The sequence below is a fragment of the Pelmatolapia mariae genome, linkage group LG8, assembly GCF_036321145.2.
Source record: "Pelmatolapia mariae isolate MD_Pm_ZW linkage group LG8, Pm_UMD_F_2, whole genome shotgun sequence".
NCBI classification, from domain to species: domain Eukaryota; kingdom Metazoa; phylum Chordata; class Actinopteri; order Cichliformes; family Cichlidae; genus Pelmatolapia; species Pelmatolapia mariae.
Window position 1 is genome coordinate 20,778,965 of NC_086234.1, and position 27,066 is coordinate 20,806,030.

The window sequence follows — 27,066 nt, forward strand, 5'->3', positions numbered from 1 at the left end:
TATCTAGGATAAATGTCGCTGCAATGAGTTGACAAACGGTGCTGTATCTGCTACACTGGTTTTCCACTTAAGTGATAAAATTGCACCTTCGAGTACATACACAGCCAGACTCTCTGATTAATCACCTACCTTTTTCTACCTTCACTTGGCACAAGTTGACCTTGCCATCTACTTCACCTTTCCTGTCTGCCCTCTCCCACTCACATGAGGTCTTTATGTACATTACCTCCACCGCCTCCAACTGTCTTGCTACCTGCTGACATGTCCCGCTTTCTCTTTCCTCCTTGATGTCTTCACCCCACACTGCTTCATCAATTCCCTCTCAAGGGCAGGCATTGCTAATTACACATTTGCAGACACACCCTCTGGCAGGCTCTGCTGCAAGGCGGAAACCCATATATGAACAGACAAACAGGAAAGAAGGTTGTTGTCGGGTGGGTTAGTCACATTACCATCATTGATCCCCGGGCAGGGGCTAATTGACTTTCCCCTGTCTGTTTATTCTACACCATGCCCCTTACACTCTCCTGTCATTATGCACTAACACACATATGCCCACAAATACGTCTTTGTGCACATGGGGGTAATGAAGTGTGTCAGTTACGATCGCGGGGGCTGTGCCCGCCGCCTCTTCAGTCGTCTCGATTTGCATTGTCTTTTCTCTCACTTGAAAGATTTTGTCTCTCTTTTTCTCCCCCTCCCTTCATCATCATTCAAACATCTCTCTTTGCCTCAGTGTTTGTTCAATCTAAATATAGAAGAATGGGAGAAAACCCTCCCCCACTGCAATTCATGAAATGCCAAATTGGAAGAACGAAGTAGTGATACTGTGGCATGCCCCAGAATGAGTGAAGGGCAATTGATCTGACATTCTGTAGACCATGCCCCCTGCCATTTTCTCACCCCTCTTCCCTCCCACAGCATCATACGCTCCTTCTCCCTCGTTCTCCAAAGAGCAGTTTTTTTTAAATGGCAATAATAAAATGAGACGATCCATCAGGTCTGCCCCTGGCATGTGGCATTATAAAACACAAGCTCAAGCATGGAGAAAGCAGCTGCTCAATCACATCATGGCTCAGTTGCCTTCAGCTGCATTAAATAACAAAAATACCAACAGGGACAAAAAGAATTCAGAAGGAACAGAAAGGAGACAGAAAATTTAAGAACAAAGAGACTGACTGCAGACAGGCAATAGATATTGATATACAGTGGCTTGCAAAAGTATTCGGCCCCCTTGAACTTTTCCACATTTTGTCACATTACAACCACAAACATGAATCAATTTTATCGGAATTCCACGTGAAAGACCAATACAAAGTGGTGTACACGTGAGAAGTGGAACGAAAATCATACATGATTCCAAACATTTTTTACAAATAAATAACTGCAAAGTGGGGTGTGCGTAATTATTCAGCCCCCTGAGTCAATACTTTGTAGAACCACCTTTTGCTGCAATTACAGCTGCCAGTCTTTTAGGGTATGTCTCTACCAGCTTTGCACATCTAGAGACTGAAATCCTTTCCCATTCTTCTTCGCAAAACAGCTCCAGCTCAGTCAGATTAGATGGACAGCGTTTGTGAACAGCAGTTTTCAGATCTTGCCACAGATTCTCGATTGGATTTAGACCGCAGACAGGTCAAAGATAAAGTTATTGAGAAATTTAAAGCCGGCTTAGGCTACAAAAAGATTTCCTAAGCCTTGAACATCCCACGGAGCACTGTTCAAGCAATCATTCAGAAATGGAAGGAGTATGGCACAACTGTAAACCTACCAAGACAAGGCCGTCCACCTAAACTCACAGGCTGAACAAGGAGAGCGCTGATCAGAAATGCAGCCGAGAGGCTCATGGTGACTCTGGACGAGCTGCAGAGATCTACAGCTCAGGTGGGGGAATCTGTCCATAGGACAACTATTAGTCGTGCACTGCACAAAGTTGGCCTTTATGGAAGAGTGGCAGGAAGAAAGCCATTGTTAACAGAAAACCATAAGAAGTCCCGTTTTCAGTTTGCCACAAGCCATGTGGGGGACACAGCAAACATATGGAAGAAGGTGCTCTGGTCAGATGAGACCAAAATGGAACTTTTTGGCCAAAATGCAAAACGCTATGTGTGGCGGAAAACTAACACTGCACATCACTCTGAACACACCATCCCCACTGTCAAATATGGTGGTGGCAGCATCATGCTCTGGGGGTGCTTCTCTTCAGCAGGGACAGGGAAGCTGGTCAGAGTTGATGGGAAGATGAATGTGAGCCAAATACAGGGCAATCTTGGAAGAAAACCTCTTGGAGTCTGCAAAAGACGTGAGACTGGGGCGGAGGTTCACCTTCCAGCAGCACAACGACCCTGAACATAAAGCCAGGGCAACAATGGAATGGTTTAAAACAAAACATATCCATGTGTTAGAATGGCCCAGCCAAAGTCCAGATCTAAATCCAATCGAGAATCTGTGGCAAGATCTGAAAACTGCTGCTCACAAACGCTGTCCATCTAATCTGACTGAGCTGGAGCTGTTTTGCAAAGAAGAATGGGCAAGAATTTCAGTCTCTAGATGTGCAAAGCTGGTAGAGACATACCCTAAAAGACTGGCAGCTGTAATTGCAGCAAAAGGTGGTTCTACAAAGTATTAGCTCAGGGGGCTGAATAATTATGCACACCCCACTTTTCAGTTATTTATTTGTAAAAAATGTTTGGAATCATGTATGATTTTCGTTCCACTTCTCACGTGTACACCACTTTGTATTGGTCTTTCATGTGGAATTCCAATAAAATTGATTCATGTTTGTGGCTGTAATGTGACAAAATGTGGATAAGTTCAAGGGGGCCGAATACTTTTGCAAGCCACTGTATACATTTAAATGTTGTGTGAATGCATATTACATTGCTTTTGGGCTTTTTGAGAAATTTTGCATGCCACTGCCACAATATGTCATCCTTTTTAATATGTAGACATCCCATTCATCGTTTGGTTTTCTCCCTCATTAGCTTTACTGAGAAGTGGATCCCCAGTGTCATCATTTCTCACCGCTATAAGGCACAAGACACACCTGCCCGCCGAACTTTTGAACAGGCCCTGACTGGAGCATTCATGTCTGCTGTGATAAAAGACCTGAGGCCCAGTGCGCTGCCCTTCGTAGCCAGCCTGATTCGCCATTATACTATGGTTGCTGTGGCTCAGCAGTGTGGTAAGGGACTGGTATTCTTTGTACTATAGATCTAATAGTAGATAATATAGATCTAATATTTAACAGTGTTCACTTTTGCCCTGTGATCAGCATTTTATTCTCAGCTGATCAAATAAATTAGTTCCTTTCCAGTTTCCTGTGATACATATGATTGTAATTGACGTTCTACACATACTTTATCGTAAAGTTGTAGCATTCTTATGTTTGACATGAAACATGATTCCATTCCTTTTGTCCTACTCTTTCAACCCAGGCCCTTTCCTGCTGCCGTGCTACCAGCTGGGCAGCCAGCCAAGCACAGCTATGTTCCACAGCGAGGAGAATGGCTCACAGGGCATGGATCCGCTTGTTCTGATTGACGCCATAGCTATCTGCATGGCCTACGAGGAGAAGGAGCTGTGTAAGATCGGGGAAGTGGCCCTGGCCGTAATCTTTGACGTGGCCAGCATCATCCTTGGGTCTAAGGAGAGGGTACGTTACTAAGAGGAGGGCATTATATGGTTCACTTATTTAGCAGTCTAACAAAATCATGAATTGCTTTTCTGCAAATTTGTGGTAAACTAACCCAGCTTAGACTTCATTCTGTCATCCTCGTAAAAATGAATACTCTGCCAAATTGATTACTCTCATTTTCATATTGAAATTTGAACCCTATATCCAACTAGCCTCTGATCAAATTCAATTCATTTTTTAGCATCTTGCAATAATGACTCTGTGTTATGTGTATAGTTTTTAAATGGGAATCACCCTTAATTACCCTGGCTTCTACTTCCCCAGGCATGCCAGCTGCCCCTCTTCTCCTACATAGTGGAGCGTCTGTGTGCCTGCTGCTATGAACAAGCCTGGTATGCCAAGCTTGGTGGTGTTGTGTCAATCAAGTTCCTTATGGAGAGACTGCCTCTGATTTGGGTGCTACAAAACCAGCTCACCTTTCTCAAAGCACTGCTGTTTGTCATGATGGACCTTACAGGAGAGGTGAGAGCAATTGATTACAACTTGTTATGCATTTATTTTATTTATTAAATAACTGTGGTTGCAAAAATTTACCTGTTTGTGCTTTTTGTCACGTTCTGTCAGCATATACTGTATAACTTGTCATGTGATTCTTCTTCCTGTTCAGGCATTTGTATTTATTAAGTTATTGATTTTTCTTTTTTCCCCCGTTTTTTTTTTTTTGTTTGTTTGTTTTTTTTTTTTTGTTTTTTTGTTTTAAATCCACAGGTGTCAAATGGAGCAGTAGCCATGGCGAAGACCACCCTGGAGCAGTTGCTGGTGCGCTGTGCCACTCCACTGAAAGATGAAGAAAAGACAGAGGAGTTGCTAGCTGCACAGGACAAGTCTTTTCACATGGTCACCCATGACCTGGTCCGAGAGGTCACCTCCCCCAACTCGACTGTTAGAAAGCAGGCAATGCACTCCCTGCAGGTGCTAGCCCAGGTCACTGGCAAGAGTGTTACTGTGATCATGGAACCACACAAAGAGGTAAAAGTCTTAACAGTTTTCTCTAAACCTTAAATTTGGATTAATACTTTGCTGCTGTTGCTTGTTAAATGCACTGCATTCATGAATAGAAGGACCTCCAGTAAAAAGCTGCAGTATTACTTTCTGTCAGCAGCAGGTGTACACATTGCCAATTTTTTTTTATCTCTATCTAAAGATGAGTGTTGAAATATAAATGTAATGACAACACAAGGGCCTTTTTCATGGGTTTGTCTTTTCTTTAGGTTTTGCAAGATATGGTTCCTCCCAAGAAACACCTGCTGCGTCACCAGCCTGCCAATGCCCAAATCGGCCTGATGGAGGGTAACACTTTCTGCACTACTCTGCAGCCCCGCCTCTTTACAATGGACCTTAATGTCATGGAACACAAGGTCTTCTACACAGAGGTGAGTCATTAGCATAGAGCATTTTGACTTTCTTAATTGTGAACTGCACAGTAATACAACTGTTAGGACTTTAACCTTGAAAGAAACAATATTGTGGGTTCAAACTTGCTGCTTGGCTTTGGCTCATCTGTTTTAAGTATTTATTCTGTTACACGGTGCATATAAGCTTGATCTAATTTAATGGATCACTGACCTGTTCACCTCTGCTCTTTATGTCATATTTATGCTTTTTACACTATCCAGCTGTTGAACCTATGTGAGGCGGAGGATGCTGCTTTGATGAAGCTGCCCTGTTACAAGAGCCTTCCCTCTTTGGTTCCCCTCCGTATAGCAGCCCTCAGTAAGTAGGCCCCATTCTGCATTGTTTGTTAGTGTACCAGAGATGATTACTCTTCTTTTGAGTTTGTGTGCATGTGTGAGTGTCAGATTTAAACCTTCTTAAAATCCCTGTCTAAATCAGTACTGTAGACCACATCTTAAGACTATTATTATAGTCTATTCATGCAAGTGTAGAGTGTCATTAATATTCTTTATCCTCATTAGATGCCCTGGCAGCCTGTAACTACTTGCCACAGTCCAGAGAGAAGATCATTGCTGCCTTGTTCAAAGCCCTCAACTCCACCAACAATGAGCTACAGGAGGCGGGTGAGGGATGCATGAGGAAGGTCAGTGTTACCTCGTTTCATGTTAATTTTTTCACCTCAATTAAATTTCCTTTTTTGTAGTAGTTTTAGTTATAAAAAATGCTTTTCTAAGAGATGAATAACTTCTAATATTCTCAATATTGCTGTTAGAAATCATGATGCCTCAAAGATAAATATACAGGTTCATGTTGTTGTTGTTAACTTACAGTATCACAATGTGGTGCAAATTTTCAGCGAGGCTAAATGTCTCCTACTTTTAGTTGTGTTTTTCTGCTTGTGAGACCGTCTTTATTTAACTTCTTCTATTTAAACCTCTTTATCCTGGCGACTGCTTTGTTTTTGAATTGTTTGGAATTAATTTCAAGACTTTATCGATTACTTAGAAAGCTTGTATCTGTGTTACAGCACCTAATTTAACTGCAGTTCCCTTGGAGCCACAACAGAGCTCAGACTTGACGCCGTAACCTTTTAAAATATGCATTAATCTGTTTGGTTAAGCTATGAGGTGATCTACCCACGAACCGATAATTAAATATAGTCACAATCGTTTATTTGATTTCAGAATCAGGTTTTCTGCACATTTGAAATGGCTTCTACCGTGTCACTTTTTTCTCTTTCACCTCTTTATTTTTCTGTTTCTATATTATTTTGTTTTCCATTCTTCCCATTTCTTGCTTTATACATAGTTTTTTATTTGTAAGGTCTTTGTTAATTCTCTCCTCATATCATTTCCGCACCCACTTCCATCTTTATGTGGACCTCCCTCAGCTTTATCACACTGTCCCTGAACCAGCTCTGGATACTTCATTAAAGTATCCATACCATCTTAGTCTCTATCTATTTACACCAAGATCTTTGTCCCCTCTCCTATCAATTTATGTGTCCTTATTATTTTATTTATTTATTTTTTCTGCCACCATCACTCCTTTTCACTATCCTGTGATACTTTTTTTTCCTTGCCATTTTCTGTTCCCTCCCTTCTTTCATCTCTGCCCTGCTAGCACTAATGAGCGTTGCCATGGCCAGATCGATACAGGATGGAGTGTTTGTTCTCAGCGCTGAGAGGAAAATGAATGTGGCTGCCATGCATCATTCCTTCCCGTGTGTGTGTGGGTGTGCGTCATCAGTGTTTGGTTGGCATGTGTGCTCGTTTACAGCTCACCATGCTGTCATTTGAGTGGCCTTATTTCTTTAATGGAGACACAAGGGGTAGTGACCAGTTCACGGGGCTAGAAAACCTGAAAAGTCTCATGATTAGAGGGAAAAATATAGAGGTGAAATTAAAATCACTGTGTCCAAAACTTTAGTAAACATCACCAAACAAATCTGAATAATATTTGAGTGTTGTATACGTGTTATATTGTTAATAAAAACAAAAAACAAACCACTCGTCACTTTGTCTTGTTGCTGAACATTTCTACTTTGTACATTCTCCTCTTGTAGTTCTTGGAAGGTGCCACGATTGAGGTTGATCAGATCCACACTCACATGCGCCCATTACTGATGATGCTGGGTGATTACCGCAGCCTGACTCTCAATGTGGTGAACCGCCTGACCTCTGTCACACGACTTTTCCCCAACTCCTTCAATGACAAATTCTGTGACCAGATGATGGTGAGAAACTTAAGTCTCTTCAGCCTGTTGTCGCTTTCTTCTTCTTTTTTCCTTTCTTTTAATCAAAAGCTTTTATTTATTCAAAGACTAGTTTTTGATTTTATTTTAGTTAACTAAAAATTTTTGGCACTTAGTTTTTAGTTTAGTTTTAGTCAGCTATCAAAACCTTACTTAAACAAAGGCTCAATCTTATTTCTTTTTCTTTCTCAGCAACACCTGCGGAAGTGGATGGAGGTAGTTGTAATAACACACAAAGGAGGCCAGCGGAGCGATGGCAGCGTAAGTAAACTCATTTGAGATCTGCCCACGCGTAAAACTGCAAAAATACCACAGATGGGAATCTTTCTACAGTCTTGACATGTATTTGTCTTCTTTTCTTTTGTATGTCTTATTTTAAAATCCTGCTTCAGTGCAGTACAAAAGCATTCATGGCCACTAGGACCATGTTGATACAGTCGTCTGCTGGCGCCATATTTGTTCAGGTCATCCGTTATGTCCAAAGCAAATACCATTACCAAAAGGGAATGAGAAATTGCCCCTTGTTCTCAGAAAGCCTTAGTCACATGCAGTGCCCCTTCTCTGTGTGGCCTCCTCTCAGATGAGTTGTGAGTGTCCATATTACAATCAATGATTAATTAGGCACCAGGCAGGCTGTGGTTGGCCTCGTACTCTGTCTCCTCATTATCTCCCCGCAGATAACCTTGTAAAAGGCAGCGAGAAGAGGTGACAGAAAGATTGGGCAAAACACCTGCCTTTTTTTCTTTGCTCCCTACTCTGTGTGACTTCATCCTAACCCATCTGAAAGTGTTCTGTTTTAATTAGATGCAAATTGGCCTTTTGTCTTTCATGCCCTCCAAATTTTGGTCTTTGTGCCCGTTGACAGCAGACCTGGAAGTAAAAGCAGAACCAGGGTCAGGGAGTCAATTATGATAAAGGAGAAAAAAAAAGTGTGGGAGGAGGAATGGAGCAGGGAAGAAGAAGATGGTGTGAAGATGTGTGGGCATAAGAGGGTTTTGACGGGGTGTAGTAACGAGGAAGAGTTTTTGTGACAGATTTAGAAAAAAGAAAAAACACACAAAAAAAACAGCTTAACCACAGTGCATGCATGAAATGTGATTGTTTTTTCGCCCTCACTCTCTAGACTTTGTTTCAGTTACTTAAGTATTTATTCCATTGATTCTGTGTTACCCAACTAAAATTAAAAATATATATATACACACAGTATATTAAAGTTATCTTGGAATTGAAAAATGATGGGCTTGTCCATGTGTATCAGACAACATATATAATATCTGTATGTCGTCGATAAGCCAAAAAATCAGTCGATCAGTATGTTAGCTGACCTCTATTTCCAATGTGGCCCTTGCCTTTTTATTCACCGGAGGCTGAGAAAAGTTGTTCCTGCGGTCACTTGTAAAGGTTGCGATAATCTGCCCCTCCATTATCACCCTATCGTATCAGCTCACCTTCCATATGGAACAAAGACAGACAACAGATAGCCTCACAAAAAAAGCACACATACTGTTCTGCTGACTCTGATCATTGTCTCCCATTCTGGCACAGCCTGCGTTGGAAGGTGTTGAGGTGAGATGCGACCCGGTGTTGCGCCCTCTGTTGGTAACTCTTTGTCAGTGATTGAAATTTGGTCTGATCCAGTGTCGTGCTGGTGAATTGAGCCAATGTCATGGTAGTGGTGGAGTTGCCCTGTATTTATGTGTCCATGTGTCTGTTGTCATCTCGAGAATTGTTACCATCATCTCAGCTTCACTCTAACTCTAATTTTGAGTGTCTAGAAATGTAGAATTCTGCTCTTTTATTCCCTTCTGGCATCTTGGAAGCGCAAAAGTCATAGGATTTATAAAATAACCATGTTGCTCCTTTTATTTGTTTTTACTCTGTCTAATCCAGAGTCTAATCCAAAAGCTGGTGTGTGTGGTACTCTGCACCTTTCCTGTGGGAAGTTAACACCCTATTAATTACGAATTGCACTTTCAGTTGTTTGACTGAGGTTCATCCTCGTCTTTCCACAGTGGCTGTCGATCAAGACTGTCTGTCAGGAATGATGTTTGTGTGCAGCTCATCTGTCCAAGAATTTCATCCACTCCTTTGTTCCCTTTGTTGTATGTCTTTGAATCTTCCTGTAGGAGATGAAGATCTGTTCAGCCATCATTAACCTTTTCCACCTGATCCCAGCTGCACCGCAGACTCTAGTCAAACCTCTACTAGAGGTGGTCATGAAGACTGAGAGGGCCATGCTCATAGAGGTAGGAAACCAATTGCGTTATGTAGATGGAGTTGTAGGGAATGTCTAACAGTGGTGTAAAACTGCATTGGGCAGGCAGTGAAAGCAGTTGAATGATTAGCTAGTAGATCGCTCCCAAACAGTTCAAAAAGAGGGAGGCTTTAGTTGTTTCTTCCATTAACAAAGTATCTATCATTAAGGATTTAGACATGTCAGAAATTAGACATGCTTTTCTGGTTATTCCGGTTATGTGTAAGAGGGTGAATGGGGCCAGAAAGTAAGTGGTGAGTCTTATTTAATAAATACAATAAAAGAGGGAAATAAATGCTTTATATGTGATGTAGAGGATGCAGGGTTAAATGTATAATCAAAATTTTCACAAGGAAGTGATGGAGTCCATATTTACTGTGAAGTAATTCTCATCCCTTCTTCTTCAGGCTGTTTCCTTTGCTTATGTTCCTTCAGTTTCCTCATTATTTTGTCTCGCACTAGGCTGGCAGCCCGTTCAGGGAGCCTTTGATCAAGTTCCTGACGCGTCACCCATCTCAGACAGTGGAGCTTTTCATGATGGAGGCTACACTCAACGATCCCCAGTGGAGCCGCATGTTCATGGTCAGACAATAGGAGCTCTAAGTAGCCGTCCCCTCAGTCTTTTCATTGACACATTTGCCATTAAAAATGTATTTTGCTTCTTTGTTGCATTTGCAATGGGCTATATTCGGAAATGTATTGAGTGTTTCGAGCCTCAGTGGTCCTATTAACACAGAATTGAGATGGATTGCTCCAGTAAAATTTCCTAATTTTCTTCATCGTTCAGTATCACATGTCTGTATATCTGCTATGCACTGTTGGTGATTGAATGGGGTGGACCTTGTAGTCTATTGTTATAGTATATATTTTCTTTTGTGTTATAGTTACAGTATGTGTTTTTGTTCACATGCAGAGTTTTCTGAAACACAAGGATGCCAAGCCTTTACGAGACGTATTGGCCTCTAATCCCAACCGCTTCGTCCCCCTGCTTGTTTCTGCTGGCACTGCAGCAACTGTTCGACCTGGATCTCCCTCTACTGCCACAGCCAGACTAGACCTGCAGTTTCAAGCTATTAAGGTATGCAGAATTCAGTCTGTTCTTTAAGGTGGACTCACATTCACACAGTTGTTATACTCAGGGATGTCTTGGCAGTTTTTGATCCAAATCTATATACAGCTTAACTCATATTTCTGTTATTTATCCTTAACTAATTTAACCTCGTTCATCTTCACATCTGTTCAGATTATTAGCATCATAGTGAAGAATGATGAGGGCTGGCTTGCAGGGCAGCACTCCCTGGTCAGCCAGCTGAGGCGAGTCTGGGTCAGCGAGGCCTTCCAGGAAAGACATCGCAAAGACAACATGGCAGCCACTAACTGGAAGGAGCCAAAGCTGCTGGCCTATTGCTTGCTAAGCTACTGCAAGTAAGTAGATTTGCTGTAATTGTAATGAAAATGTTGCAGTTTTCATAGATGTTGCACACTGAATTTGCCTGTTGATATGAAATTTTGTCAGTGGACTGATGTGAAACCCCAAAAACAGCAACCAGGCAGTGCTAATGAGCTTTGTTGAAGACTTAGTGACCATTAGAGTGTTAGTTGATAGTTTCAGTAGTGTGAGCACTACAGGTTAATAATGCACATTTTTAAAGTTACTGCATTTTCTAACTTTACTCAAGTGACATTCCAATCACAAATGACCTTCTGACCCTTTCCTTTCTGTGTGAGCACTGAGAAAGTGCTAGCACACTTGGTGCACTAGGCATTTAGCAGATGTTTATTTCAGACCTTGCAATTAACCCCCAAACACTTCAGCCAGTAATTTTAGCTTAGTGTAGTGAGTTCAGTCAACCTTCCTTTGACAAACAAAGTTCTGCTTAGAAAAAAAAATATAAAAGTGGCTAATTAACAGTGCGTTGGTTTCTAAGGTTATTTGAAAGTTGTGTTTTATAGTGTCCCCATTGTTAACGTTAGCCACATCTCTTTGTGTCTGTGCACTGAACTTATCCACTCTCTCTCTTAATAGGCGTAACTACTCTGAGATTGAGCTGCTGTTCCAGCTGCTGAGGGCCTTTACGGGTCGCTTCCTGTGCAACATGACCTTCCTGAAGGAGTATATGGAGGAGGAAATTCCCAAGAATTACTCCATTCCTCAGAAACGTGCCCTGTTCTTCCGTTTCGTTGAGTTTAATGATCCCCACTTCAACGATGAGCTTAAAGCAAAGGTATGTACACGTCCAATCGGACGAAAAAAGTTAGTTTATAACTACAGGCTGCAGATATTTAGAAATTCCCTTTGACTTGTACTTTTCTTCTTACCCTCTTTTGAAATTGACATTGAAGTGATGCCTGGAGGTAGAATACAGTTTTGCGTAAGACATGCTGAAAAAGCAGTGCAGCCTAAACTGATCCAATAGCGCGATCAATAAATGTATAACATGACAACAAGCACTATACTGTTGGTATACTGGTTTGTAGCTAAAGTATCTGACTGGTTGTCTACTCTTTTATGATGACACGAGCAGCATCCACAAGGCCAGATGTAGTAACTCACATTAGCGATGATGGTGCACTTAAATATGCTTTCAGGTCAGCAGTTCTGTCTCTATAATCAGCACGACGCACAGTATCCCAACCTCTGCCTACGCTTCCTTACAACATATTGTGCCTCATGGGGATAAGTGCCTACAACCCATTAAAAAAAAGAAAAGAAAAGAAAAAAAAGAAAGTGAAATATTTTGCAAGTAGTCCATTCCTCTATTTAACTGAAAATCATGCAAAGACAGCATATCTGATTTTAAAATTGGTACTATGTTATTTTTAAATATAAGCTTATTTTGGAATTTTATGTATTCATCTTTACACACAGGTAAGACAATAAATGATTAATCAACTGAAATTCATTAGATATTTGTTTGAATGGCGTAGTTTAATTCAATTAAGACTATTTAAAACAGTCATCCCTCCACCTCTGACCAGAGATCTCATACTATTTGCACATTTTAAATACATTTGTTGACCAAACATCATGTTAATCCTGTGAAAGACTGACCCATCCAGATATATCCACCCATGCTGAAGTGAAACAGCCTGCAGCTCCCCTTTGGCCTGGTGTAGAATAGGCACTCGAATGATGGATGGAAGGTGCTTTGGCGGTGTCTGTGGAGGGATTATTATGATGGTAGATATGTAATACCATTCCTGTCAGATACTTTAACATCTGTGGCCCATACTGACCACGGCTGAATAGCACACACTCATTATGTGTGGGCACGTATGAACGATATTGAGCCATAATGCAAATATTTTGCAGCATGTTATGTGTCATGTTTTGGTTTTATTGCTCCATGATGCAGTGTCTGCACAAGCAATCATGGACTTTATTTTGTTTTATGTAGTGGAGTTCTTCAGGTTTGCATGTCCACAAAAGCTGGATTTTGCAAAACAAGATGTTTCTGTTTAAAATGGGACTCTAAGGACATTTTGTTGTCATTGATGCAGCAATTTTAATACTATAAAGCAGCCTTATTAAAAATAAAACAAAACACATTTGATAAATATGATCATTTTTAAAAACCCATTGAAAATAACACTAGATTTATGTTCTGGGCTTTTTTTCATTGTAGAAAGATAGATTTAATAATATCAGATTCATCATAAGCTCCCCATCTCCACGGCTCGATTACTTTCCTTCTCAACTGTTGGACATGCAGCATTTAGGGACCTGATCTGTGTGACTTTTATAGTTAGTGTTTTGTACCAGAAGTTCTTTGATAGAGTGGGGAAGGTCATTTTGTCTGGTTCTAGGACCTCAGAGGCTCACAGATGAATGCTTCTGTAGTCTCTACCTGACCTGCTGCTGCTGCAAGCATTACAGTCATTCAGGCTGCTTTTTAATTAAGCTCCCTCTCCCGCATGCAGGCATCGGCACAAACACACACCCACAAACACATATTTCGAACAGCTGTAATGGCACATAACCTGGCACAGAGAAGCAACAGCACTGCTGTTAAGTACAAACGGGTCAGTGGGGAAGGCCTGTCCTGGCACACAATAGCACATATCCAAATGGCTGTGTGGCACACACAACTGTAGGCTCACAGGCACACCATGCCATGTGCACACACACCACTAAAATCCAAGGACAAACAGTTGTGTTTCTGGTGCTGCTCACTGCACCTGTCCCTTTTGCTTGTATTCAGTTTGCATTCCTTGAGCCGCATACGGGCTCTGAAATGAGAGGCAGAATAAAGGCAGAGGAGAGAGAGTTCAGCCAGCTCATTTCTCTGTATTTTTCTTTTTGGGTGGAAATGCTGCATTAGAATTTTCAGCAAGGTTTACTCTCTTAGCTAGCAGAGCTGCAGCACCCCACCAAGCTCAGCCCACCCCCCCAGAAAAATTTTGCTCCTATTGTTGTTTTTCCCCCTTAATTGTCCTCCGCTGGTGTGCAGCAGATGCTGGCTGTGCAGATGAGGCAGAGACCCAGACTGACAGGCGTGATGTGTTTCTGTGCGAATATGTTTGTGTTGATTGGTGTACGAGTAGTGAGCATGAGAATGAGCGTGGGTGTTGCCTCCATTGACATTTAAATAATTGCCTGTAGCATTTATCATAGGAAAGTGTGTGAGTCTGTGCGCTTGCAGTTTCTCAGGAAATCTGGGAGTTAGAAATTCAGGTTCGTATAGAACATCAGAAAGGTCTAGGAGAGTATTTCAAACAGAGGAGTGTCTAGAGAGAGAGAAGGAGAGAGACAGCAGAATGGGACAGCAGCAATGAATCATCTACGGTAGTGCAGGCTGACCCCGAGCTGCTGGTACTGCTGCTGTGTTCCTTCTTTTTGTTTTATCCAAACACTTCTTACAGAAAACCATTTTTGTGCTGCTCTTCTATTCAAAGGCGTTTCATTATTTGCGGAATCCATCTCCAGTCGACGAGCAAACAAACAAATATATGAAATTTATGATGTGCCGTGCATCTGTTTCGCATTCTGCTGCTTCTTTGTTCCAACATGAGAAAGAGTGTAGTAGGATTTTCCAGAACATTTTTCTACAGTATGTACGACCAATCCCCTCCTCGAATAGAGACATTAAACAAGCACGTGTGCAAGTTTTTAATACCTGTACCCTGTCTGGCACAATAATCTAAACAGCGATGAGGAAGATTAAGGATTCTAGACAGTTACATCAATTATATGAAGGAAGACTATTGTTAGAAGTTAATTTGATGTATCACATTCAAAATATTGTTCTTGAGCAACTCTATTACTAACATACATTGTCTTTTAGTTAACATAATTATTATTCAAACAAATAATCAAACTATTTTAAGTGAATCACGTTATTGAAGCAGAGTTCTTAACTTCATCTACTCTCCTTGGTTATGTGCACTCAAAGCGAGACTGCATTTCTTTATCTAGTCATGTGTAAAATGAATGTACTGTTTACATCTAGTAGTGATTGTCGTCATTACATATTCATTGTGGCTTCGAGCCATTCATTTTTTTTCTGGTTTATATAAAGACATTAAAAGACCCCCCTTCAACCACCCACCACTCACCACCCCAGTTATCACAGCTCCCCTTAATTGAGCTCAGAGAGGAAATCTATGGGCACTGCAACACACACACACACACGTACACACACGCACACACTTGTTATATGTGAATTGAAAATGGAATTTAAGATAATTAAGACACCTGCAGAATGTGATCTAGGCTACTCGCCCAGAACTCCTGCAGGAGCACATCATCAGTGGCATTACAAAATGATGCTGTTATCGTACAATGATTGATATCAGAGAAGCTTAGAATTAATAGGAACAGATGACACTGAAAAACAGAGTAATGCTCAGTGTGTGTTCAGCGTGTGAGAAAGAGAGCGAATATTGTGCTAATGGAGGAGATGGAACATATGCTACCACAGCTCATTCTCCACTGAGCGATGCCCTGTCCTCCCAGTGATGGATTGAATAGGGGTGTTCATTAATAGATAGCAGCTTCTTTAATAAATGCAGTCGTTAGCTGCATAGTGGTTGGGTTAGTCGGATTTTACAAACTAATCAAGCCCTCATTCACATTCCCTGTTAAGATACTCTAAATCTTATTGACTTTTGTTTTTGCTTTAAATGCTTGTAGATTAATTAAGGAAATACATTGTTTCTTTAGTTTTGCCTCAGAGAGGAAATTGTTTTCTTTTTGCTCTTTAAATTATTTATTGCAATCATTTGGTGCCACATTTGACATTGCTGTGGTCAGATGTGTCTTTTTTCTCTCTATAATCCAGTTGTTTTTATTTATTTATTTTTTGCTGTTATTATCAGTCCGGAAAGTATTCTCTTCTTGTTCCTACCCCTTTCCGTGTCATCACTTATTTATTTGCCACTGAGGGCTGATTGTGTGCAGGGTTTTCTTTAATGTAGGTTTGAAAAGGGTACACTAGGTGATTTCACTGATTAGTTTCTCCTTTCTTGAAAGTGTGCTATCGGTGGAATCATCCATTGTAATCTCTCTCGAAAGGGTCAAAGCTGTAAACTCCACTTTTCTTCTTTAATAGGTGCTGCAGCACATCTTGAATCCAGCCTTCCTGTATAGCTTTGAGAAAGGAGAAGGTGAGCAGCTGCTTGGACCGCCCAACCCTGAAGGAGACAATCCTGAAAGCATTACCAGTGTCTTCATCACCAAGGTACACATGCTATCTCTATCTTTCTAAATCCATAAAATATATGGATTTATTTTCTTGTTATTCATATTTTTCCTCTTCTTACCATTCTTACCATTTTCTTCTCACAGTCAGCAGACAACCCTTGCTGTCTGTTTATTCCATGACTTTGTGTCTCTTTGTGTTCCTGTTTCTGATTTCATTACCTGCTGCATTTCCTCTCATAATGCCCTATCAGCCCAACATCTCTCCTTTCTGAGTCATCATCAGCTACATCCTATTTAGTCATCTTCTTCTCTCATGGCCTTACACTTTAATTACTGTCATTTCATCTTTTTCTTCTTCCTTTTTTCCCCTACATGTCTTTGATTTTTCTTTCTTCCTCCCAGAAGCTCCTCTCTGTTTTGTTATCACGTTTGATTCATCAGACTATAATTTCTGGTGTAAATGTCACATTGTGACCATGCTAAAGGTCGGCATGTTTGTTTGTACTGTGGCAGATCTCATCACTGACTAACACCAATCCTAATGGCTGCTAATAGCTCCTCTACAGTCTGGATAAAACTGATTTCCTACCTCACCGCCCTGTCTCCTTATGTACTGTGCTGTCTTCTGTACGTTCTCTTTGGGGAATTGGTATTTGGGTGGTTTGAGTGATGCAAGGTTTTCAGTATATGTAAAATTAGATTGTGTTGTTGTAAAGTGTCATTCAGAATCAATGAACTGTGTTACACTCTAGAAATTTAAGTACAGATTATTCAATAGAATGAGTTTCGGCTTATGTTTATGTACATATGAGGAGACTTATTGATCTCCAACTGGAGTTGTGAAGAATTAGCATAACAGGGCTAAAGTATTTTTTTGTGATAAGTTTTTAGTAGTGTTAATACAACATCCCACCAAGTCAAGTTCCTGAAAATGTTCTGTGCCAATTCTGCTATAGATTGCAAAAACAGTATAATTTTTCTGTATTGCCCAACAATTTTTAATGCCACTTCTTTCCTATCCCTCTCCAAGGTTCTGGACCCAGAGAAGCAGGCTGACCTGCTGGACTCTCTGCGAATCTGCCTACTGCAGTTCTCCACCCTGCTAGTGGAGCACGCTCCCCACCATATTCACGACAACAACAAGTCACGCAACAGCAAGCTGCGTCGTCTTATGACTTTTGCCTGGCCGTGCCTGCTGCCCAAAGCCTGTGTTGATCCCGCCTGTAAATACAGTGGTCACTTACTGCTGGCCCACATCATCGCAAAGTTTGCCATTCACAAAAAGATTGTCCTGCAGGTGAGAGCTAATAAAAAAGAAAATAGGAACTCAGTGAGGCGGGAATTTAAACAGTAAACAAAGATTAAATGTAGGAAATTTGAACAGCAAATATGTAAATGGTTAATTAGATTAGGAAATGTTTCGATGCTGAAAGGGACACGACAGAAAAATGACAAAAGATGGATTTTAAAATGGAAGACAGCAGATGAATTCACAGTAGAAAACGGTGCACACTTAGAAAGGTACACTTGCTTTCTGAGTCACACTTATGAAGAAAAAGATGTTGTGTAGTTGTGAAGTCAGAGGAACTATTTTGGGTGCCCCTGGTTCACTAAAGCCCCTTTCAGCCATGCACTTCCATTAATCTGTCGGCCTCTGAATGTGTCAGCTTCATGGCCGAATGAGCACCTCGATGTTTTTTCTGTAAAAGTTTCAGACGACGGTCTTACTACGTCAGGTTTAGTAATATTTACATATCACTTTCAGTGCTGCAGGAGCTTGAACTGCATGCAGTCACATTAAAGAGCAAGCCTGCAGAAGATTATGATGTACTGATGTAAGAAAGAACTAAGAAAGAAATCCATTCATCGCCAGACTTCTGAGATCCTGTGCAGGCTTGTGGCTGACATGGACAGAGATTTTAATCAAAGGCTGTCTTCGTCTAGAAGTAGAGGGAATATAAAGGACTGGGTTAGCAAAGAGACAAGGGAGTAAGAAGTGCAGGAACAGGCCATGCAGATGGCACTCTTGAGTGCTGTGAGTGCCATCTGCATGGCCTGATCTTCTTTTGTTTTTCGAGTTAGATATCCAGCATTATGTTACTTAATGTATTGCCTGCTTTCATGCATCTAACAGATGAGCGTGAATGATGGTTAAATCCCTATTTGATTAGAAGTCTATATTATTATTCATAAGTTGTGTGTCTTGTTTTATGTTGAGTTTTTGAAATAGTCAAAGGTAGAACGAAATTACATCTCTTAAGTTGCCTTTGCAGCAAGAAAAAAAAATCACGTCTTAGATTACTCCACTTTTAAATTTTGTATCTGGTGTTGATGGATTTAGCAGTAGTGGAGCCAGCTTAACAACTCAAGTGATGAAGCATTCGAATTTATGCCTGTCATCAGCTTCTTTCATTTCTTTTCCAACTCTGTAAGGAAGATGAAAACGTGTGGATTGTGTATGTGTGTGTGTGTGTGAAAGGTGTTTGTGTGCTTTTTCTATCTTCTCTAAACGTGTAGGCAGGAAAACAGCACTTTTAAGGGGCAGTAAAATTTTAAAAGTATATGGTATGTTACTAAATTAGACATGCGATCTCTGCTCTGTACAGGTCTTCCACAGCCTGTTGAAAGCCCACACAATGGAGGCCCGGGCCATAGTCCGCCAGGCTATGGCCATCCTGACTCCGGCAGTGCCTGCACGCATGGAGGACGGCCACCAGATGTTGACGCACTGGACTCGCAAAATCATTGTGGAGGAGGGGCATACTGTACCACAGCTGGTTCACATACTTCATCTCATTGTGCAACACTTCAGGGTGAGTAGATTTAAAAAAAAAAAAAAAAAATGAAAAGAAAAGAAAAAAAAAAAGCACACACATAAATGCAACTTAGGCAGCAGCAGACTTCCTTATGTCAGACCACCACTACCAAAAGTATTGAGTCCCCATGATATCCTCCTGGGATGGATGGAGCACTGCCTTCTGTCATTTAAATTACACATGACAGATTTGTTAGACCACTTAATAATAGCAAAAGTAATATGCTTCTGAGGATGACAGTAAAATATCAGCGTTTTCTGTTTTACAATTTCTCGTGTTTCGAGGTAAGCTGCCACCACACATACTGAGAGGTTAAGTGCCACTCAAGTGCACACATAGACATCCATTTAGTGTCTCTGCCGGGTCTCCTCTCAGCATGCTCACTGCAGGGAACCACGTGGGGGGAGACTGTTGAGGCGCTAATTTTACTGATTATCTAAGTGCCCTGAATTACATGACACATCTTAATAAGTCCTAATGGGAAAGGAGCATACTCATTAAAATGTAGATGATCTTATGCAGACCAATTAAAAATGTTTATGATTTTTTTGTTAATTTCAGTTTTATATTGGTTGTAGCCAGATCATTTGTACTTTGCTCTGTTATCAAGTCGAAAGCTGGACTCTTGTGTCTAATTATGTCAACCGCCTGGTGTCCACAGTTGACTTAATGCAGATACAGCGTTTAACACACCCTTCACAGCAGTGATCAGTAGAGTCAAAGAGCAGCTCATGTGGACTCGTCATCAACAAAAGCAAATGATCATTGAGCTTGCTTTTCGCTTTCCTCCATAAACTTGAAAGACACTTGTGCCCTCTCGCTTCTTCAGCTGATGTTCACCGCCTCACCAGTCAGAGAGCGACAGTCTTTTAGCAGAAGACTGACATTTCCCTCAGCTTCCCTCTCTATCTCACTGACAGGCTGCTCTCACTGGGCCAGATGACTAATCTAATGTAATCACATCAGCATAATTACACTGGGGAGGAGATAATGACAGACAGATGAGAGACTTTGTGCGTGTGCATTTGATAAAGAAATGGAGAGATTGTGTGCGTGTTTGTCTGTGTGCACACGTGATGGACAGGGCTTAGCCACTCTGTCATTAAGGGGCTGTGAAGTCCTGCTCTATCGACTATAATTACCCTCAAAGTGAGAAGCTTTAATATTCTTTGACACTGACAAAAGCCCTCAGATAGACATCTCATCTCTAGCTCCTTTGTCTGCATGTGTGTTTGAGAGTCCCAGTTCAGTTTTCGGAAGCTAAGTGACTCTTGAGCGTGACACTTGAGTGGGGCTAAGTGTGTGTCATCATGTCCTTGAGACTAAGTAAGAATTTGATGTCAGAGTTTGCCTATTCTGACTAAAAGTCTCAAAGTGATTGAGCACCCCATTTAACTTTGCATGTGTTATCACCCTAAAATCTAAACTGGTAGGTCTGGAGTACAGAAAAACAAACTTTTCCTGTACATGTGTGGACTTGCCTTTATTTTTGTCCGCCTCCCATATATTAGTGCATTGTGCATAGACCAGGGGTGTCAAACGTACGCTGTCCACATTCGGAAAAACAAAAAAAAAAAAGAAAGGGAAAAAACTAATCTGTACAGTCTGGGCAATGAGCTACCAGGACTTTTTCTGTCATTTTATTTCTTACAAATTAAGTTCAAAGAGTTGCGCTGACAGATTTCTTTCTTTGTCGCAGCAGGTTTTCTTCATCATATAGAAAAACAGTTAAATATGTAACTTCTTTATACTAATAGAAAAGGGGGCTTCACTGGTACAGCCCGTTTTTAACATCAAAGTGGGCTGTATGTGACCCGCCATGTAAAAGGAGTTTGACACCCTGGTTTACACCAAATGTGTTGCAGCAGATGGAGCTAGCACAAGGATAAGCTTCCTGGGAGTCGTTCTGTGTGATTCTAGTAGAAGCACAGGAACAAGATGCTGCAGCAGATGACATATGTAGGCCATTGTTTGGTTGCTTCTTCTGTTGCTAATGCAGTGGAAGAAGGCCTCGTACAATACTGTGCAGAAGTCTTGAGGCATTCGTCGTTGCTTCTATTTTTTTGCTTCCAAGGAGCCGGATTTTCCTCTTTCTTTTTTAAGTGGGCTTGAGCAGTAGTTCTCCAGGCTTTCTGAAGGTTTTTTCTTTCAACATTGGCTGCCTTTTTTCTGTTGTCTTTTTTTTTTTTTTTTTTAAGTTAAAGCCTCTTAACACTGACCTATGAATATTCAAGCATACAAAAGGCACCTAACTCAACTTTTTAATTAAATCTAAGCAAAGTATCAAACATAACACAATATGACAAGATCTTCTGAATTTATTGAGGAACGTGTCTTTGAATTCACATTTTTGGGCTGCAAGTACGACAGAGAACTGTTTTTGTATGAGTAATGGGGTTTTTTTTTTGGTCTCACAGAGTTTAAGTGGTTCCACTTCATGCAAAACAAGCTTGTCTTTTTTTAAAACCCGTAATCTTGTCATCCACACTAGTTTTCCACTCTTGGAGACTGCATCTGGTTTTTACAGAGTAAAGGTTCAAGTTGTGAGATATACAGATGAAAGAAACGCACGCCCCAAGCCACAGTGCAGTTTATACTGACGTTTAAATTTGTCTGGTTAGCCTTAGGGGCTATTGTAGTCACTTTTTGTGCCTCTTTTAAACTCTACCATTGGTGCTATCTGACTGTGGTGCTTTGTGAAAAAAAATGTGCCAGTCCCTCCTGACAGCTTCTGTATATAATATTAAACATAAGCTTTTGTGACACTCTATCTATTAATCATACAGTTAGGTCCATAGGTTATTCAACAGTAACACAAATTTAGCTCTTTAAAAACTGTGGAGTGTGGAGTGACTGTTTATAAAATTGTCTGCAATTTCTAAACTGTTGAAGGGATTTAACAGATGCACTGCATTAAGTCACCACTTCAATCACATGTTAATTGCAGGATTTCAAATGTATTGTGGTGAAATAATGGCTTATGAGGCTTTTGGGACTTAAGGACGACTTAAGTAATTGTTTTCTAACAGTTACAAAATAATTGGAATTTTAAAAAAAAACCCACATACACCAAAAAACCAAAACCAATACAAACCTGTGTTTTGCATAATCTGCAGTGCTCTGATGTCAATTGAATATTAGCGGAACAAGGGATATGAAAATATTGCTTGTTTATAGTACTTCAGCATTTTGATACTTTTTCAAAGTTATACCTGGTGCTTTTCCCCCTTCTAGGTGTATTACCCTGTCCGACACCACCTGGTGCAGCACATGATCAGTGCAATGCAGCGTTTGGGCTTCACTCCAAGTGTGACTATAGAGCAAAGGAAGCTGGCTGTGGACCTGGCTGAGGTGGTCATCAAGTGGGAGTTGCAGAGGATCAAAGACCAGCAGGTAAACCACATTGTTTTTACTGACTTCTGTTGATGTCAGGAGTACCAGTTTGGGATGGTCATCTAGGATCTTGACATACAGAGTCACCAAATTATGTTTCTCACTTCTCACAAAAATCTTTTTACTGCAGATTGAAGATGCTCATTAAGTCACAAAATAAACCTTATTCATCATAGCAGTTAAAGCGTTTCTTGAGCCGTGTACCATAAATGCTCATTACTTATGTTGCTATATGAGCTAGTGACAAACTTCAGCTTTATTGCATTGTACAGAAAGAGACATACTGTGGTTATATTGTGTTAACAATTGGATTTGTCTCCTCCTTTCTTGTGTGTACCTTTCTTTGGCACAACAGCCAGAATCTGAGGCTGAAGTAGGTCCTGGTGGTGAAGGGACCAGTGGGGCTGCTGTGAAAAGAGGCCTGTCTCTAGAATCCGCCGGGGCTGGACAGGACGTCAAGAGATTCCGTACAGCAACTGGAGCTGCTTCCACGGTGAGCTCAGTTAGTAATTAGTCAGATGCCAGACGAATGTGGCTGTGACTGATGGGCCCTCGTGCCCCAGACAGAATATCTTACCTTCAGAGTTCTCACTTGATATCCCTGTGTTACTTGCTTCTCTAAGGGTGTTTGTTGTGCAGCTTGAAAGCTACTAATAAGACAGCCAGTTTTACTTTTTTGTCTCCACAGTCATTTATTGAATGAGTCTGAGGGGGAAAAATTGCTAACAGGATTGACAGCAGAGTTGTTGCTGTTATCCAGCTTGTCTTACAGCAGTATGGCAGCGCCACATATACTTCGTCATATCCCTCTGTGGTCTTTTGTTTTGAGGTCTTTTGGGATACCTTTGTTGTAAAAAGCGCCTGTTCAAATTTTTAATCAAATTTGTTAATTTGCACTAATGCCAATCTTTCAAAAGGCAGTTTATACTTAGATTAAAGACTCTGAAATTGCCTCGTGATGTTGCCTGACGCATCTGGAGTTCTGCCACAATCAGCTTAATGTCTGCATGTCGTAGATTAGAGGGCATAATTGGGCAGTAACTACACGTTTTAAATAAAGCTTGTTTTATGTATTAAAGTGTTCATAATGAATTCCACTTTAATACAAGTATGTCGATTTACAGATCACAGATTTATTAGCCCTGCAACAGAGTGAAAACCTGTCTCTCGCTCAGTGACAGCTAGAATAGGCTCCAGCCCAGCTACAACCTTTAACTGGAAAAACTTTTAAGAGGATGGAAGGATGAATGTGACACTTAAAAAAATAAAACAAATACTTAAAGATTATTGTAATAAATATTTGTGCTCTTGTTATAATTTCTGTTTTTTGTGCCTCTTCTTGTGATGTCAAGATAAAAATGCATCTTTTTAACATGTCAGAATTTGTTTCTGCTTAAGCTAAGGAAACATTAATTGCCCAGGAAGTTGTCAGAAAAGTTATCAGACTTATTGTGGCTGGAGCCTCCTTTTTGTAGACTTAAAAACCCTTTGTACAGCATTTCTGCCTTTTGACAACTTTCTGTAATCATTCTTTTGTCAAAAAAGAAAAAAGTTTATATATATTTGACAGATTATAATGTTGGTGTTTGTAGGTATTTGGCCGCAGCCAGTCCATGCCAGGCACAGAGAGCATGCACAACAAACCTGTTGAGAAACAACATACAGACACTGTGGTCAACTTCCTCATCAGGATTGCATGCCAGGTAAGACCTCAGCCACACACACACACACACACACATAATATATGTGTTTTGCTATCCATTAGTCCTTCCAAGTAGGCACAATTATTCGAACCACTCGTTTGGGTGAGGATAACGCACACACAAACACACATACATACATGGAGTCACTCTAGAGTCATTGACGACCTTGGTTACTAGGCCTGAAATAGACTGCTGAGATTTCACTCACCTTGACTTTTCCTACTTTATTTTTTGGGCCAAGTTTCATTCTCACTGTTCAGCCAAGCATCTCTGTTGAATATAACCTTCCCTATAACCGCTGGGGATCACTCGGTGCTCACAGAACACTCTATAGCAACATAATCTTTTCTTTGTATTCCTCTCGATAACAGTGTATTGTGATACTGAATTGATCCCAGTAAAAAATTATGTCCTCACTGGCCCGAGGGATTGTGATCAGCCATAGGACATCACACCTAGCGCTGATAGGGATTTTCAAGGATACCTCTCTAAAGTGGATGCTTATCACTATAAAGGTTTGCACAGGGAATGTTGATTGAAAGATGGTCTCCATCCTGGTTGTGCCTCTTTTGAACTCCAGCTGCATGAATTAAGTGCCTTGACAAATATGTTCCTTTCCTTTCTAGGTGAACGATAGCACCAATGTGGCTGGATCTCCAGGGGAATTGTTGTCTCGCCGTTGTGTCAGCCTGATGAAGACAGCCTTGAGGCCTGACATGTGGCCTCGTGCTGAGCTGAAGCTACAATGGTTTGACAAGCTGCTAATGACAGTGGTAAGATGGCACGTCCTTTGAGAATGATTGTTACATTAGAATCCATGCATGGTTCATATTGCCAGATCCATACAAGGTGATATTTTAGGTATGAAACCTGTCAGTACTGCTGTTATTCTGCACTGCCTTTCTGAGTAATCAGTTGTCATTGACTGTGTTCAGACCCGTCTAAGTAATAATTGGTCTAAAAGTCTCTACTATTTAACCATGGTGAATATTACTGTTTGTGGTATGTTTAAAAAAGAAACCTATATCTGTGTAGAGTATTCATATAAGTTTGTTATTTGGACTTACTAGTAAAAGAATTTTTCAAAGTACTTCAGTCAAACTAGTCTGAATAAAATCAAAATATTCAATCTTTGTGTTGTTGTTCAAGCTCCAAGCAATAAGCAGCAAACAGCTGAGGATAACTAATAGCTTCCCAGAGAAGTTTTCCCTGTCCTCGCTTAAGCTCCGTCTTAGTGTTTGCTCTAACACCTCAGAGTCCTTTGTCTGTTATCAGTAATGCATGAAGTGAGGCGCCAACCACCATAATGACAAAATAATGACAGTGGTGAGATAACAGCACTCTATCCGGGTTGGCCTGTGCCTTCTCATTCAAACCCCCCAAAACCCCTCTACATCCTAAAGCCCTCATCCTTGCTTTCTGTATCGCCCCACTGTGACTCTGTTCATCTGCCCTCGCCTTTCCCTCTGTGTCTAACCACTTCCTCTTCTCATCTCTTTTCCATCCAGCCTCTTATCGCAGCCTTTATTCTCTTTCTTTCTTTTTATCCATGTCTCCTTTCCTCCTCATCTCTCTGGTCTGATTTGGCGTCACTGTTGAGACAAGGTTATCACCACGCGTTGCCAGTTGTCACGTACTGCCCTTGTTCTCTTTTGGGGATCACTTCATCGGCCGCACCCTTTTCTCTCCCTACACACACACATTCACACAAACTCAGTCGACCCTTCCATATCCCTTTGGGGATCGTCTAACAAACAAGGTCTTCTGTAGGTTTTATGCAGATGTACACAGGCCCACCCCCTTGGGACCTCGCTCTACCTGCCTAGCCGCCTTACTCAGACTAATGAACAATGCTGTAAATCGGATTACCTTTTATCATCTCATTGTCTCGGCGCAGCAGTGATTAAGAGTCTGGGGGAGTGGCATGAGCAGGTCGTATTTGGAGTGTAACATGAGAGACACACAAAACATGTACAGTCTCACAGGCATGCCTGCATCTGCATGGTTCCTGCAGCGACAAGTTCCTTTTCTGTTAATGCACTGTCAAATCAATACTACCCTAATATCTAGCAGGAGCCTTATCACCAGAGTCACCTTGTTCATTAGGCAAGATCAGTGCCATGGATCTGTCCCAGATTACCCTCTTGGCCCTGCCATTGTAAACCTTGTTTGCAATTTAGACAAAATTAGGAACCGATGCTGCCCATTGATCTTTGGTTTAACAGCCATCACAATGCCTTGTTTTTGTGTGTGTTTGTGAGCAGTATTGATTTCTGAGTTGAGTGGAATAAAAAAAACTGTCTGTCTGCAGATGAAATTGCACTATTGTCTATATTGCTTTGTTTTAGCATTGGGCGCTTGGCTAAAAAGATACATATCAATATTTTTTTTAGATATGAGGCTTTTATTGAAAAGTCTAAATGGATTTCTATCTGTTTTAAGAGCAATACAAATAAAAAATGTGTTTCGTTGACCTTCCACTTATAGTGTCTACTCCTTTTTGACCTCTCAGGAGCAGCCAGCCCAAGCAAACATCTCCAACATCTGCACAGGACTGGAGATTCTCTGCTTCCTGTTGACAGTGCTGCAGCCCCCAGCTGTCCTGGCTCACTTCAAGCCGCTCCAGCGGGGCATCGCTGCGTGCATGACCTGCGGCAATACCAAAGTGCTGCGTGCTGTCCACTCCCTTCTTTCTCGTCTCATGAGTATCTTCCCAACTGAGCCTAGTAAGCTGCAATGATTTCTAAATTCTCACTGGAAGCCAGACCAGCTGCACACAGGAAAGCACTATATATCTGATTCCTTTCTGAGAAATCGTCATGCCACACTGTGATAAAATTATAAATAGAAGTGAATTATACTGGCTATATAATTTACAAACTTTCTTCCCCAAAAGGATTAAGTGATGAGA

General features: G+C 41.0%; 1 protein-coding gene across 2 annotated transcripts in view; it reads left to right on the top strand.

Annotated features, from left to right (window-relative positions):
- The window catches only part of trrap (transformation/transcription domain-associated protein), an 82,518-nt gene that overhangs the window by 14,084 nt on the left and 41,368 nt on the right, over window positions 1-27,066 (top strand). The window contains exons 23-45 of one of the 2 annotated variants that reach the window (XM_063481502.1): window positions 2,985-3,184; window positions 3,438-3,655; window positions 3,962-4,159; window positions 4,406-4,666; window positions 4,909-5,070; window positions 5,314-5,410; window positions 5,614-5,735; window positions 7,158-7,328; window positions 7,539-7,607; window positions 8,892-8,912; window positions 9,473-9,592; window positions 10,063-10,182; window positions 10,514-10,678; window positions 10,844-11,025; window positions 11,627-11,825; window positions 16,152-16,280; window positions 17,274-17,540; window positions 18,850-19,056; window positions 22,294-22,452; window positions 22,808-22,945; window positions 24,045-24,155; window positions 24,782-24,928; window positions 26,668-26,881. In XM_063481502.1, the coding sequence (XP_063337572.1) occupies window positions 2,985-3,184; window positions 3,438-3,655; window positions 3,962-4,159; window positions 4,406-4,666; window positions 4,909-5,070; window positions 5,314-5,410; window positions 5,614-5,735; window positions 7,158-7,328; window positions 7,539-7,607; window positions 8,892-8,912; window positions 9,473-9,592; window positions 10,063-10,182; window positions 10,514-10,678; window positions 10,844-11,025; window positions 11,627-11,825; window positions 16,152-16,280; window positions 17,274-17,540; window positions 18,850-19,056; window positions 22,294-22,452; window positions 22,808-22,945; window positions 24,045-24,155; window positions 24,782-24,928; window positions 26,668-26,881 (3,677 nt within the window). The remainder of the gene's footprint in view (window positions 1-2,984; window positions 3,185-3,437; window positions 3,656-3,961; window positions 4,160-4,405; window positions 4,667-4,908; window positions 5,071-5,313; window positions 5,411-5,613; window positions 5,736-7,157; window positions 7,329-7,538; window positions 7,608-8,891; window positions 8,913-9,472; window positions 9,593-10,062; window positions 10,183-10,513; window positions 10,679-10,843; window positions 11,026-11,626; window positions 11,826-16,151; window positions 16,281-17,273; window positions 17,541-18,849; window positions 19,057-22,293; window positions 22,453-22,807; window positions 22,946-24,044; window positions 24,156-24,781; window positions 24,929-26,667; window positions 26,882-27,066) is intronic. The other variant, XM_063481503.1, reaches the window with a different exon arrangement.